At 42.9% G+C, this 14293-nt stretch overlaps 1 protein-coding gene across 3 annotated transcripts in view; it reads left to right on the forward strand.

The window, feature by feature from the left end:
- The window catches only part of SCARB1 (scavenger receptor class B member 1), a 54829-nt gene that overhangs the window by 16532 nt on the left and 24004 nt on the right, over window positions 1-14293 (forward strand). For all 3 annotated transcript variants that reach the window (XM_026716192.2, XM_026716194.2, XM_026716193.2), the window contains exons 2-4: window positions 2429-2586; window positions 8472-8613; window positions 11639-11842. In XM_026716192.2, the coding sequence (XP_026571977.1) occupies window positions 2429-2586; window positions 8472-8613; window positions 11639-11842 (504 nt within the window). The remainder of the gene's footprint in view (window positions 1-2428; window positions 2587-8471; window positions 8614-11638; window positions 11843-14293) is intronic.

Here is a 14293-nt window from a genome sequence, read left to right on the forward strand (position 1 = left end):
ATTTCAGGCTGTAAAGAGGGTTGTAAGGACAGGTCTCCTTGCACTTGTTGCTTGCACAGCTAGTCCTTGACTTAACGGCCACAATTTGAGCCCAATGTTGTCGCTAAGCAAGGCCTTTGCTCAGGGAGATTAGCCCCCCTCTTTCTCGCCACCGTTAAGCAAATTGTTGTGGTTGTTAAAATGGCATAATGAGGTTGTTAAGTGAACCTGGCCTTCTCGTTGGTTGCAAGAGGGGATCCCATAATCCTGGGATCCTGCAACCATCACAAATACCCAATGGTCCGTGACCCCTGCAAATGGATAAATAAGGGAGTCCAGCATATCTGTTTGCAGATCCCCAGTTTCTCCTTGCCTTGAATCAGAGACGGTTAAGCGCACTTCCAGGTTTGGGTCTGTAGCGAGCACAAAACCACAAACCACAAACCAGTCTGGCCTATTTTAGCATCATGTTTGGGGACAAATTCTGCTTTCTGGACAGTTCAGAACATTTTGAGACTTGTGGTGGATTTCAGGGAAACTTCCTGAAAGGTGAACCCGATGTGTAAATAAATTGATTCGATGTGTATTTTCGATGTGTAGTAGTTTCTCGGATGAGAAGTGAAATGTCTTCAAAGAAAAACCAGAAAGTCCAATTGCCTCTTGAAAAAAAAAGCACCTTTGGGACAACCGTGTTCTGGACGACGGAGAATGTCCATAGACGAGAAAATGTGGAGTTTTTTAAACCTCCACTTCCAAGATTTACTTGCGTACATTCTAACACAGCACCGGTAAGCGTTTATGACGTGACTGCGGTGGCTTTTGGCACCGCAGCGGGAGCGAATCGAATCATTTGGGATAATGCACCATAATTGGCTTTTTCACACGAGGCGCTGAACCCGGTAAAATCGGTGCCTTTTCCCCCTAACTTAAAAGCATGCCCTCGGGGCAGGATTTCAAAGCAGTAGATGAACAGCCTGTTTCAAGAGAAAGGGGGAATTCCCTCCCTTAGGAAAAGCCTTAACTAATAATTAAAACACTTAGTCAAATTACAATCCTCTCAGGACTGTGTGAATCACACTGATGTTAACATCCAGAAGCACGAAACAGAAGCAAGGAGCCAAAATCCGTGCAGCAATGGAGGTCACGGGTGATAAGCCGGTGACACCGGACATCTCTGGAGGTTAATTCTGGGTTTTTTTTTCCAAGTGTTGGCTTTAAAAACAAAAAAACCGATGTAAATATGGGTAGCCCTTGACTTACAAGCTATTTCTTTAGTGACTGTTCAAATTTGCAACAGCACTGTGGGGAAAAAAGTGACTCACAGCAGGTCCTCATATTTATGACCACCTTGGGCAGGGGGTTGGACTAGATGACCTACAAGTGTCCATTCCAACTCTGAATATCTGTTATCTATTATGAACATCCCCCAAAGTTGGGTGCTTGGCAACCAATTACAATAGTTGTAGCATCCCGTCTCCATATGTGACCTACCCAGCTGGCTTCCCACCAGCAGAGTCCATGGGGAGGGAAGCCAGATTCACTTAATGACATAATTCACTTAACAACCACAGTGTTTTTTTGTTTAACAACCATGGCAAAAGAAAGGTGGTGAAATCGGGCGTGACCCACTTAACAAGAGCCTCACTTGGAAATTCGGGCTCAGGTTGTGGTCGTAAGTCAAGGAGTACCTGCAGTTTGAATATTAACCAGGGAGCAATGTAGCATGATGAAGAAAGGAGAAAAACATCAGAGATGTGCCTGTTTTTCTAGTGAAAAGGAGTGAATGAATGTACTGCGTAAACTCGTGTTTCCTCACAGGTTTGGTTTCAAATCAGTTGTGAGAACTTCACCCCTGCAGGCTTTTCAAGAACAGACCGGACTGCCATCTGTCAGAAATGGTGTAGGGTCTGCTGGCTTGGGAAGTGAGGGTTGGACTAGATGACCTACAAGGTCCCTTCCAACTCTGGTGTTCTATATTGAAGGGAACAACTTGCTTTCAGAAGTAGTGGGAGCTTCATCCCTGGAAGCTTTTCAAGAAGAGTCCAGACTGCCACCTGTCAGAAATGGTGTAGGGTCTGCTGCTTGGGTGGGGAGAGGTTAGACTAGATGTCCTACAAGGTCCCTTCCAACTGTTATTCTATATTCAATGGAACAGAAGTTGCCTTCAGAAGTTGTGGGAGCTTCATCACTGGGGGCTTTCGAGAAGAGATCGGATTGCCATCTGTTAGAAATGGTGTAGGGTCTGCTGCTTGGGTGCGTGGGGGGTTGGACTAGATGTCCTACAAGGTCCCTTCCAACTCTATTATTCTATATCGAATGGAACGACTTGCCTTCAGAAGCAAGGTCTCCTGCTTGGACTAGATGACCAACCCTTCCAACTCTGTTAATCTGTTAACCAGTCGGTAATGATTAGCTGTCGGTTCTGACCCCTGTCCGTTTACAATTGCAGAATACCATAATCGATCCCAAGAGTGCCATGTTCACCCTGTGGAAAGAACTCCCGGTGCCCTTCTTCATTTCCTTCTACTTTATGGAGGTGATGAATTCCAAGGACATCCTTCTAGGTGCCAAGCCAATTGTCCAGCAGCGGGGGCCTTACGTGTACAGGTATGGCTTCAACACACGGGGTGACCCTTGGCAGGACTGGGCAGGAGGGCAGGCCAAGGAGAAAGAGCGAATGGGGAAGGAGAAGGAGGGAGGGTGGGAAAAAAGGGAAGGGAAGGAGGGTGGGTGAGAGACAGGGAGACAGGGGGGGCATACATCCTCAAACCCCCAAAACTTTAACCTCAAACTGTCTACCGTGGATCTCACCCCCATTCCTAAGAGGTCTGTAAGGGGGGCGTGCATAATTGCATCAGCATGCAATTTCTACTGTCCCCATTTATTCATACTAATTTATTATGTGTATACTTATACCTGTTTGTACTTATATGTTTGTATGTTACGTTCATACCTCTACTTGTTTTCTCATACATGCTTGACAAACTAAACTAAATAAATAAAAGGGATGGAAGGAAGGAAGGAAAGAAATAGAAGAAGGGAAGGAAGGGAAGGAATAATGGAGGGAAGGGAGAAAAAGAAAGGGAGTGGGGGAGGAAATAAAAGGAAGGAAGGGAATAATAGAGAGAGGGAAGAAAGAGAAGGAAGGAACAGAAAGGGAGAGGGGGGAGGAGGGAAGACAAGGAAGGAAGGGAGGGGAGGAAAGGAGATGGAATGAAGAAAGGAAAAGAAAGGGAGAGAGACGAGGGAGAGAGGGAGGGAAGGAAGGAAGGAAGGAAGGAAGGAAGGAAGGAAGGAAGGAAGGAAGGAAGGAAGGAAGGAAGGAAGGAAAGAAAGAAAGAAGGAAAGTAAGTGGCCTCAGTTTTTCATGCTACCCAAGTTGAATTCTTGAGGTGTTAATTGCCTTGGTTCATATCTCATCAGGAAGGCCAATTTGGAATAAGTCCTTAGTATGTGGTGTGTGTTTGAATAACCAAGAGAAACAACACAATCCGTCGCTGGCTGTAATCCTGTCTTTATTTTTATTTATTTTTTATTTATTTTATTTTGTCAAGCAATTATAAGATAACAGGTATAAGTATAACATAGTTATGAATACATGAAATGGATATATATATAAGAAAAATAAAAAGAAACAATAGGACAGGGACGGTAGGCACGTTGGTGCGCTTATGCACACAGACCTCTTAGGAAAGGGGTGAGGTCAATAGTAGACAGTCTAAGGTTAAAGTTTTTGGGGTTTGGGGAAGAAACCAGAGTCAGGTAGAATATTCCAGACACTGACTACTCTATTGCTGAAGTCGTATTTCCTGCAATCAAGTTTGGTGCAGTTAACCTTGAGTTTGTATCTATTGTGTGCTCTTGTGTTGTTATAGTTGAAACTGAAGTATTCATTGACAGGTAGGACATTGCAATGTATGATTTTATATACTATACTTAGATCGGACCGAAGGCGGTGTAGTTCAAGGTTTTCTAGGTCTAGAATTTCGAGTCTGGTGTCATAAGGTATTCTGCAACGAGTAGAGGAGTGGAGAAACCTTCTTGTGAAATATTTCTGGACTTTCTCAACTGTGCTAATATCAGATATGTAATGTGGGTTCCAGACTGATGAGCTGTATTCAAGTATTGGTCTAGCAAATGTTTTCTATGCTCTAGTTATCAGTGAAATATTACCAGAGAAAAAGCTATGTAAGATTAGGCTAACAACTCTTAATGCCTTTTTGGCTATGTAGTTACAGTGGGCTCTAGCACTTAGGTCATTAGAGATGAGTACTCCAAGGTCCTTGACAGAGTTTGGATCATCAACAAGGTCTTGACTATTCAGCCTGTATTTTATTTTCTGATTTTTTTGCCAATATGTAAGACAGAGCATTTATTTATTTATATTATTTATTTATATATATATTTATATATAATATTTATATATTATTTATATTTATATAATTGGTTTATTTTGCATGCACCATATCTACATAACCAGGCTATAATTTTGATCATGGGCAAAACCAGGTTAATTGAATCATACATAGTCAAATTAACCGGGATGATCAAACTCAGCCCATCGAGGAAGATTTTCCAGGAAGGAATGTTAATCCAATCATTTGCAAAGCATTGAGGGATGGTTGCCTTTCTGGTTCAATTTTGATGTAAATTAAATTATAGCTTTTCCTGGAAGATGATTAAGCCAATAAAGGAAGAGCCATCTCATTGTGATGTGTTATTGGTTGCCTTCATTGTTAATGTGTTGATCTTTCTGGAGAGTTTTGCTCCTGATGATATGAAATTAGGGTCTTAGTTTCAATCCCTCCCTCCCTCCCTTTCTTCCTTCTTTGGTTTTCTTCCTTCCTTCCCTCTCCCTCCTTCTCTTCCTTCTTTTCTTCCTTCTTTTATATTCTTCCTTCCCTCTCCCTCCTTCTCTTCCTTCCTTCCTTCCTTCTTTTATATTCTTCCTTCCTTCTCTTCCTTCTTCCCTTCCTTTCTTTCTTCTTTTGTATTCTTCCTTCCTTCTCTCCCTTCTTCCCTCCCTTTCTTCCTTCTTTTGTATTCTTCCTCCCTGCCTCACTACTTCTGTATTCTTCCTTTCTTTCTTTCTTCAATTAGTCTTTTAGCATGACCGAGGAACCTCTTCTTAAACTAGTTTATGCCGAATACTTCCAGTATTAAATAACAAATACATGGAAGTCTAAGATACTGAAGAAGAAAAAGAGGAAGAGGAAGAAGAAGGAAGAGGAGGAGGAGGAGGAGGAGGAGGAGGAGGAAGAAGAAGAAGAAGAAGAAGAAGAAGAAGAAGAAGAAGAAGAAGAAGAAGAAGAAGAAGAAGAAGAAGAAGAAGAAGAAGAAGAAGAAGAAGAAGAAGAAAGGGAGGAGGAAAAGAAGAAGAGAGGGAGGAGGAGAAGGGGAGGGTAGGAGAAGGAAAGAAGAAGGAAGGAAGGAAGGAAGGAAGGAGAGAGAAAGAAAGAAAGAGAGAGAGAGAAAGAATGAAAGAATGAAAGAAAGAAAGAAAATTATGATTAGTAGTTGTGAATTTATGATAAGCCTCCAATTCCACTTTTTGGCAAATGTTTGTAAAGCATAGCAGTTGCTTAACTGACCTCCTGTGCACAGCACTATCCTCCCATCACACAGCAGAGGTTGGCTCCCTGGCTTTTACACAACACAGTTGAGGACAGTTGTACCTGGCACATTTGGAAGGCCCAATCTGTGTGCAACCGGTGTAATTTCTGCCTGCTTTGCATTATCTGATATTTATACAGTTGAGAAAGTCCAGAAATATTTCACAAGAAGAGTTCTCCACTCCTCTACTCGTTGCAGAACACCTTATGACACCAGACGTGAAATTCTAGACTTAGAAAACCTTGAATTACGCCATCTTCGGTCTGATCTAAGTATAGTATATAAAATCATACATTGCAATGTCAATGAATACTTCATTCATTCATTCATTCATTCATTCATTCAATGAATACCTGTCAATGAATACTTCGGCTTCAACCATAACAACACAAGAGCGCACAATAGATACAAACTCAAGGTTAACCGCACCAAACTTGATTGCAGGAAATACGACTTCAGCAATAGAGTAGTCAGTGTCTGGAATATTCTACCTGACTCTGTGGTTTCTTCCCCAAACACTTTAACCTTAGACAATCTACTATAGACCTCACCCCTTTCCTAAGAGGCCTGTAGGGTCGTGCATAAGCGCACCAAGGTACCTACCAATCCTGCCCTATTTCTTTTTATTTTTCTTATATATATATATACGTTTCATGTATTCATGACTATGTTTATACTTATACCTGTTATTTTATAATCACTAGATAGATAGATAGAAAGGAAGAAAGAAAGAAAGAAAGATAGATAGATAGATAGATAGATAGATAGATAGATAGATAGATAGATAGATAGATAAATAGATAAGCCGGCTCCTCGGTGGAGCAAGATACGGATTGTTAGCCTCCTCACGTGGGGCAGATTACAAAATAAATCCCAGTGTGAAGGCACGATGTGTGTCCCTGTTTTTACACTCCCTGTTAAGTAAGCATAAATTTAGAATTGTATTATAATGCCCAGAATTTATTCCCAGGCCAAGGGATTAAAGTCTTGAGATAAATGCCCAAGTCGTTTTTGAAGCAATTCCCTTCCAGCAATGGAAGGAACAATGTGTAAGGATGAACCCTTCATTTTTATTGTCTTGTTTACTCCTATGGGTTTAGTTTGCAATTCTTCACGCAGGGCGAGGAGTCCTTGGTGTTCTCCCAGTTGGTTGTTTGCTTCCAGGTGTTTCGTTACCCAACCCTGCCACATCATCATCATCCATGTGAGGAACATGTGACAGTAGAAAAATTTAAGCATGCCGAAAGTCTAAATCCAAGCAGCTCAGATAAGCAGAGATTAACACCAGATAAAAGAGCAGGCAGAAAACAATTCCCTAATCCAGAATTGACGAAACCACATAATTGTGGCACTGACAGGATCGTCTTCTGTATATAAACAGGAATGAAACTCCACACTTCGTCGCACTGATGATGTGACCTGGTTGACAAAGGAAACATCTGCAAGAAAATCACCAAGCTCAGAAAGCACCAAGGAACCCAGAATCTTCCTCCTCCTCCTCCTCCTCCTTCTCCTTCTCACAACCCCACCCCCTTTCTAGCACTGATGATGTTGCCTAGCTTGGTAATGAAATGCAAGAAAACCACCAAGCTCAGAGAGCACCAAGGACCCCACAATCATCCTCCTCCTCTTCCCTTCGCCTCCTCCCTACAAACCCCACTCCATTCTAGCATGGATGGCGTTGCCTAGCTTAGTAATGAAACGTCTTCCAGAAAACAGCCAAGGCTCAGGCACCGTCAAGTCTCAGTCCTGAGCTAGGCAGAGATTCCCTTCTATTGAAACACTGATAAAAACAAGTCCGTACAATTGAGCGTATTTCAAGATTGCTACGGAGGAAAATAAAAAAACTGGGCGGAGTTATCACAAAGCAAGGAATTTTTCTCAGGCTGTGTGGGTCAGGGGAAGCCACTCACTCGTGCGTGGCTGTAACGTTTTCAGAAAAGACAGAAACAAAGAAAGGGCTTGACACCATCTTGCGAGTGAAAAACCTCAACTTTTTAAGAGCAGACTGTTTGCAGCTGCTAAATTTGGATGCAAGGCTGGTCTCAGCCTGTCTTTTTCGGTTTGGATCGAGGGAAGCGGTTGGTCTCTTTCCAAGACTGAATCCACTGTCTGGATCTTCTTCTTTATTTCTTTTCCATTTAGCGTCACTCCATCCATCCAAACATATGATGTTCTATTCATTAAATTTGCACAGAATAACAACCGCAAACCGTTCAGCCTCGGTTTGTGACGAACGCAGCTTGGATTTTGTAAAATAAAACTGTTGGGAAGCACGCAGCACCCTTTGTTTGATTTTAATTGGAGGAGCCCGTGCAACCATGGACAACCCTGGGCCTCATTTAGACGGAAGCCAAAATGAAATTATGGGTTTACCTGCCATTTAGAAGGACATCTCTTTCCTGCTTAAACGGGGGTTTAAATCATGAAAAAAAAAAAATTCCTTTCTAACTCCTAATTTCAGCATTCCAGAAAACCTCCACTCCAACAAATAATTCTGAGTCAATCATCCTCTTCAAAGTTTTTTATTTGAGTGGTAAACTTGCACATCTGGGAAATCCCGAATCTGAAAGTTCTGGGTTTCCTTCCAATAAGTAAAAAACTACAAATCCACCCCCTGCACCCATCATTGCATCACAGGCCTCAATCTCCATCCATCCCAACTTGAGACGTCCTCTCACCCAGGTGCAGAAATGACATGACCTTGACTTAGAAGAAGAAGGCTATTACGTCTATCCACATACGCTCCAAGAAATTCCCCCCCCCCCCTCCCATTTTCCCAGACTCAAGAAATGTGGCGGCGTGGAAGCTTCCGGTGCTAATATGGCTTCCAAAGCTGACACCTGATTTGTTTTGTCGTGCTCTGTGTTCTCTTGCAGGGAATATAGGGAGAAAAAGAACATTACTTTCCATAGTAACAAAACCGTCTCCTTTCTGAATTACCGCTCGTTTATCTTCCAACCGGACCGCTCCAATGGATTGGAATCTGATTACATCATGATGCCGAATATCTTAGTTTTGGTAAGCAGCCTTCCAACTCTGGGGAAGCCATTTCTGGATTTTTGTGCAAAGGCTCAATTTTTCACCAATTTTGTTTTTTGGTTTTTTTTCCATTTTGGGGCTTCACCTAGCAATGCATTTCCCAGAAGGACAATTGACCCTACCCTGTTTCCATGAAAATACGACCTACCTTGAAAATACCGTGTTTCTCATATAATAAGGCTGGGTCTTATTTTTTTTTGAGCCCCGAAAAAATGGCTAGGCTGTCTTTTCAGGGGTGACTTAATTCCCCCCACCCTTGCATCTTTGGGCAGGCAGGTGGCGATGGCTTGGATGTTGACCTCGGCGTTGGTGAGGCACTTAGTATCGGGGTCAATGCAGGCAGCACCATATCCGGGTGTGCAACAAAAGTACTTCCTAACGGCAAGCCCCCCCCCCATTTCCCCCCATTTCACATGTTTTAATATAGGCCTTAATTTGGGGGGAGGGGCTTAATTTCATTTCATGCCTATAAAACATGCTGGGACTTCCTATTGGGGAAGGCCGTGTTGTTGGAGAAACAGGGTAAGTCCTAGCTTGATTTTTACATGTGAGCCTAATATAAGCCCTACCCCCAAAATAAGCCCTAATTAAGATCCCATCCATTGCATCCACTGTGCAGCTGCCTTGCTACTTACCTTTGGACAGTTGTAGCCAGGCCTTGCACACCCTGACACCTGCCTTGCCAGCCCATTTCTTCTGCAGCCGGTAAGGCTGGCAAGGCTTTCCTGAAGGCCTCTGTAGCTGATAACAAAGTTCCAGATTGATCCAGAGTTATTGGCTGTTATCGGATGAAGAGGCCTCCAGGAAAGCCTTGCGGGCCACTGAAGAAGTTCCTGAAGGCCTCTGACAGCAACGCATGCAAGTGACATTAGTCAGTGAATGACGTGCTCCAAAAATAAGACCTGGTGCCTTTTTTGGTGGCAAAAAAATTATAAGACAGGGTCTTATTTTCGGGAAAACACAGGTACTTGCTTTTCATAAATTCGGATAAGACTGTTCTGTCCCAGCAACTGTGGTGGCTAGGCTTCATTGTATTATTACACTAAAAAAATGTACTACACAGATTGTTGGTTTTGTTTCCCCTTGGAGTGCACTCAAAGTCTCGGTAGAACAGGGCGATCTGCAAATATGCAGAGAAATTGGTAAATAGATACTTGCAAACTTCTGCAGGATTGCAGGAAAGCCCACAGATGAACAGGTTCCAGAATTTCTCTATATGTTTCAGAAATGAAGCTCCAAGGTCACCAAGGAATTTTATCTGCAAGAAGAGATCCAGGGCTAACCTTTGCATACTCAGAAATAAATATAGTTTGTTGATAGTGGGCTTTACGGATGCCATTTTCTTTGAAGGCCAAAGAGAGGACGGGGAGTTATTCCTGTTAAAGAGAAATGTTAGTTATACAAGGGGGTTTCCATGTCATTTCTGACGATTCCCAGCTCTCAAACAATTGGAGGTGGATGAGTGACAGTTTTAATGATAAGTCATGGTTTGATTTAAATGTGGTTTAGTGGCATACTTCCAAAGGTGTGGGCCCAAACAGAATCAGATGGATATCACCTCCTCAGTGAAACACAAACTGGATGAGCAATTAGGAAAGGCACCTCCATGTTTACAGAAGAGGAGAATAACATAATAGTTGGAAGAGACCTCGGAGGTCTTCTAGTCCAACCCCTGCTGAAGCAAGGAACTCTACACCATTTCAGACAAACAATCTCTTCTTGAAAACCTCCAGAGATGGAGCGCCCAAAACTTCTGGAGGCAAGGTGTTCCACTGTTTAAATTAAGTCAATTAATTAATAGCCATAGCCTTTAGACTTATATACCACTTCAGAGTGCTTTGCAGCCCTCTCTAAGCAGTTTACAGAGTCAGCCTCTTGCCCCCAACAATCTCGGTCCTCATTTTACCCACCTCAGAAGGAGGAATGGCTGAGTCAGCCTTGAGTCTGGTGGGATTTGAACTGCCAAATTGCAGGCAGCCAGCAGTCAGCAGAAGTAGCCTGCAGTACTGTACTCCAACCACTGCGACACCATGGCTCAATTTACGGCAGAATTAGCCTGCAATACTTCATTCTAACCACTGGGAGAGAAGAGGCGGTGGGAGGGAGGGAAGAAGGAAGGAAGGAAAAACAAATTGCTTCACCGTGCTCTCCAGCTCTCTCTAAGCGATTTACAGAGTCAGCCTGTTGCTCCCAACAATCTGGGTCCTCATTTTACCGACCTCAGAAGGATGGAAGTCTGAGTCAACCTTAAGCCTGGTGAGATTCAAACTCCTAATAGGCAGCAGAATTAGCCTGCGATACGATATTTCATTGTAGCAACTGGGAAGAAAGGAAGGGAAGGGAAGGGAAGGGAAGGGAGGGAGGGAGGGAGGGAGGGAGGAAGGAAGGAAGGAAGGAAGGAAGGAAGGAAGGAAGGAAGGAAGGAAGGAAGGAAGGAAGGAAGGAAGGAAGGAAGGAAGGACAGAAATTGCTACAGTGCTTTCCAACCCTCCCTAAGTGGTTTACAGAGTCCGCCTCTTGCCCCCAGCAATCTGGGTCCTCATTTTACCCACCTCGGAAGGAGGGAAGGCTGAGTCAGCCTTAAGCCTGATAAGGTTCGAACTCCTGGTAGGCAGCAGAATTAGCCTGCAATGCTTCATTCTAACTACTGGGAAGGAAGGGAGGGAGGGAAAGGAAAGGAAAAGGAAGAAAGGAACGAAGGAACAAACGAATGAAAAACAGACATTGCTTCACAGAGATTTACAGCCCTCTCTAAGCAATTTACAGAGCCAGCATATTGTTAGCACATTACCTCCAAACAATCTAGGTCCTCATTTTACCCACCTCGGAAGGATGGAAGGCTGAGTCAACCTTGAGCCAGTCAGGATCGAACTGCTGGCAGTGGGGCAGAATCAGCCTGCAATCGTGCCATCTAACCACCGCACTACCGTGACCAATTCCTAAAACTATTCTCCCTGCCTGTTTTGAATCTTCTTCTGTTTATTTTAATTTATTTCCCTTCCAGGGAGCAGCTGTCATATTGGAAAAGATGCCGTTTCCCGTGAGGTTAACCTTCAGCAGCGCCCTGGCCCTCTTTCGTCAAAACGCGTTCATGAACCGGACGGTCGGCGAGATCGTTTGGGGGTACAAAGAACCCTTCATTAAATTCCTGAGCAACCTCGGGGTCACCATCGGTCCCTCCAATGAAAAATTTGGCTTATTTTCCGATGTAAGTCTGGTCCTTGGGGTTGGGGACTGAATCCAAACCTGAACTCTTGGGGGATCAAAATGAGCAGATATCCTTCAAGAACAGAGACTTCCTTCAGGAAAATGACAGCTGTCGTATTTATGGAAAGAAAAGATCAGAAACTTGCCTTCTCGTTATTATTTTTTAACCAGGTTGAAGAATATACAGGGGGTCCTTGATTTACAACAGTTCATTTAGTGACAGAAGTTACAGCGGGGTTGAAAAAAAAAGTGACCCGTGGCCTTTTTTCACACTTGTGACCGTTGCAGGCTCCTCATGGTCACGTGATCAACATTCAGATGCTTGACACAACTGACTCGTATGTACGATGGTCGCAGTGTCCCATGGGTCACGTGATCCCCTTTTTTGTGACCTGCCAAGTCAACAGGGGAAGCCGGATTCACTTAACAACCATGTGACTAATTTAACAACTGCAGGGATTAACAGTGGGCCGGTAAGCTCTTAAAATGGGGCAAAACCTTCACTGTCTCACTTAGCAACGAAGATGTTGGGCTCCATTGTGATCGTAAGTCAAGGATTTTTGAGTGGTGGATGTTCCCCTGATGTTAGGCATTTCATCATGGTTGTTGTGGTCCACCAGCAGCCTGCGGAGATGGCAGCAGAGTCGGACAGTGGGGAGGAACATGGGCCAATCCTGGAGTCTGGAGAGGCCTCAGACGAGGGATCTGCATCTGGCACAGAGATAGGGCCAGGGCCATCTGAGAGCTATGTGCTGACTCCGGAGCCTCCAGAATCTGACAGCAGCGAGGCAGAGGAACAAGGGGAGCCTGTTCCCAAAGTGTGCTTGCACAGAGCTGCCAGAAGGCTAAGATAAAAGGGGCAACTTGGAGGTGATTGGCCCTCCCATAAGACATAAAGGAGGAGCAAAGGGACAGGAACCTTTGCAGGAAGCAACTTTGTTCGTACTGGTCGGTTTGAAACCTGAAGTTCCATGTTGCATTTGTACTCCGTTTGGTCTTGTTCAACTATTTGACAATTTAGTTGTTGGCAGCCTTTCAAGGAAGATAAAGGTGCGTGCTTATCAGGCTTATCCCGAAGGACTTAGGCAGATTTCCATGGGACTATTTACAAACTGTTTGAGACTCATTACGGGCTGTGAATGACTATAATTCACAGCTGTTGAAATAAAACAAAAGGTTTTTGGGACTAACGTGTTTGTTAAAGTCTCAGGAAACCTTGTTCAGAACAATGGTCTCCTTCCAAATTAATACAGGAAGTGTTGCATTGCTGCAACCTGTTTGAGCAATTCTGCCCGATTTCCATCTTAACTTTGAAATGTTGGCCAGATGTATTTCCCCAATTTTTATCCCAGCCAACCAGCATAACCAGTGGTTAGGGAGGATGGCAGTTACTTCCTGAATATAGACACACAAAATTAACCAAAGTTCAAGGAAGCCAAACATTAATAGTCCACTCCTAAAAAAATTAACAATGGTGGGAAAATTATGTGGATGGCAAGTTTAAAAATTACACTAAACTCTAATTGAAAAGAAAAGTTTTATAAGATGATGTATCGCTGGTATTTAGCACCAGGTGAGTTATCCAGAATGTAATAAAGGTATATCAAATGAATGTTGGAAGCGTAAAAGCAAAGAAGGAACTTTTTTCCAGTTAGGGTAGACATGTGATAAAGCAACGAAAAATATTATTATTCTAATACAGAAAATTCTTTAAAATGAAAATTAAAAATGAAACCAGAAGCTTTTCTTTGGGGTTTAATGGAAAAAGACTTGAAGAAAAAAAATTGGAACTTTGATCTTATATATGTTGACAGCAAAAAGACTAGTTTATGCACAAAAACAGACATTTTTATTCCCACCATGAATGAACAGCTGCAGGAGCTGATGGTGTTGTCAGAAATGGCTAAATTGACTATTTTGGTTAAAAAAAAGAATAGTTTTCATATGGAAACCGCTTTTGGAGTTTGTGCTTGAGATGGAAAAAAAATGAAATTTGATTATGGGTTTTATCAATTAGACTGATACGTGTTTATAGAAATAGCTAGTTTATATTACTATGGAAAAGCAAAAAGTTGTGGTTTGATGTTAAGGCCTTTTTTACTGCAAAAGAGGGAGTCAGAAATCGACGTTTCTTCTTTTCTTTTCCTCAGTTTCTCCTTACTTTTCTCTCCCCCTTCCCTTCCCCTCCCCAAACTGGGTCTTCCTATTTACTTTTGCATTTTCTAATTTATCTTATAACCTAATAAAAGTGCTAAACCAAGAAACTTAACAATGGAACCGGCTTTAATTCAAAGCTCCAGCAGGTTTTTCGTGCTTCCCTGAAATGTCTTTCATTAGATTAACAGAGTTGGAAGGGGACCTTATCAGTCATCTAGTCCAACCCCTTTTTCCAGTTGGATCAGGGATTAAAAAAAATTATCCTCAGCCGAACGGCCACAATTGAGCCTAACTT

The sequence above is a fragment of the Pseudonaja textilis genome, chromosome 15, assembly GCF_049901715.1.
Source record: "Pseudonaja textilis isolate UNSWEBS1 chromosome 15, rPseTex1.2, whole genome shotgun sequence".
NCBI classification, from domain to species: domain Eukaryota; kingdom Metazoa; phylum Chordata; class Lepidosauria; order Squamata; family Elapidae; genus Pseudonaja; species Pseudonaja textilis.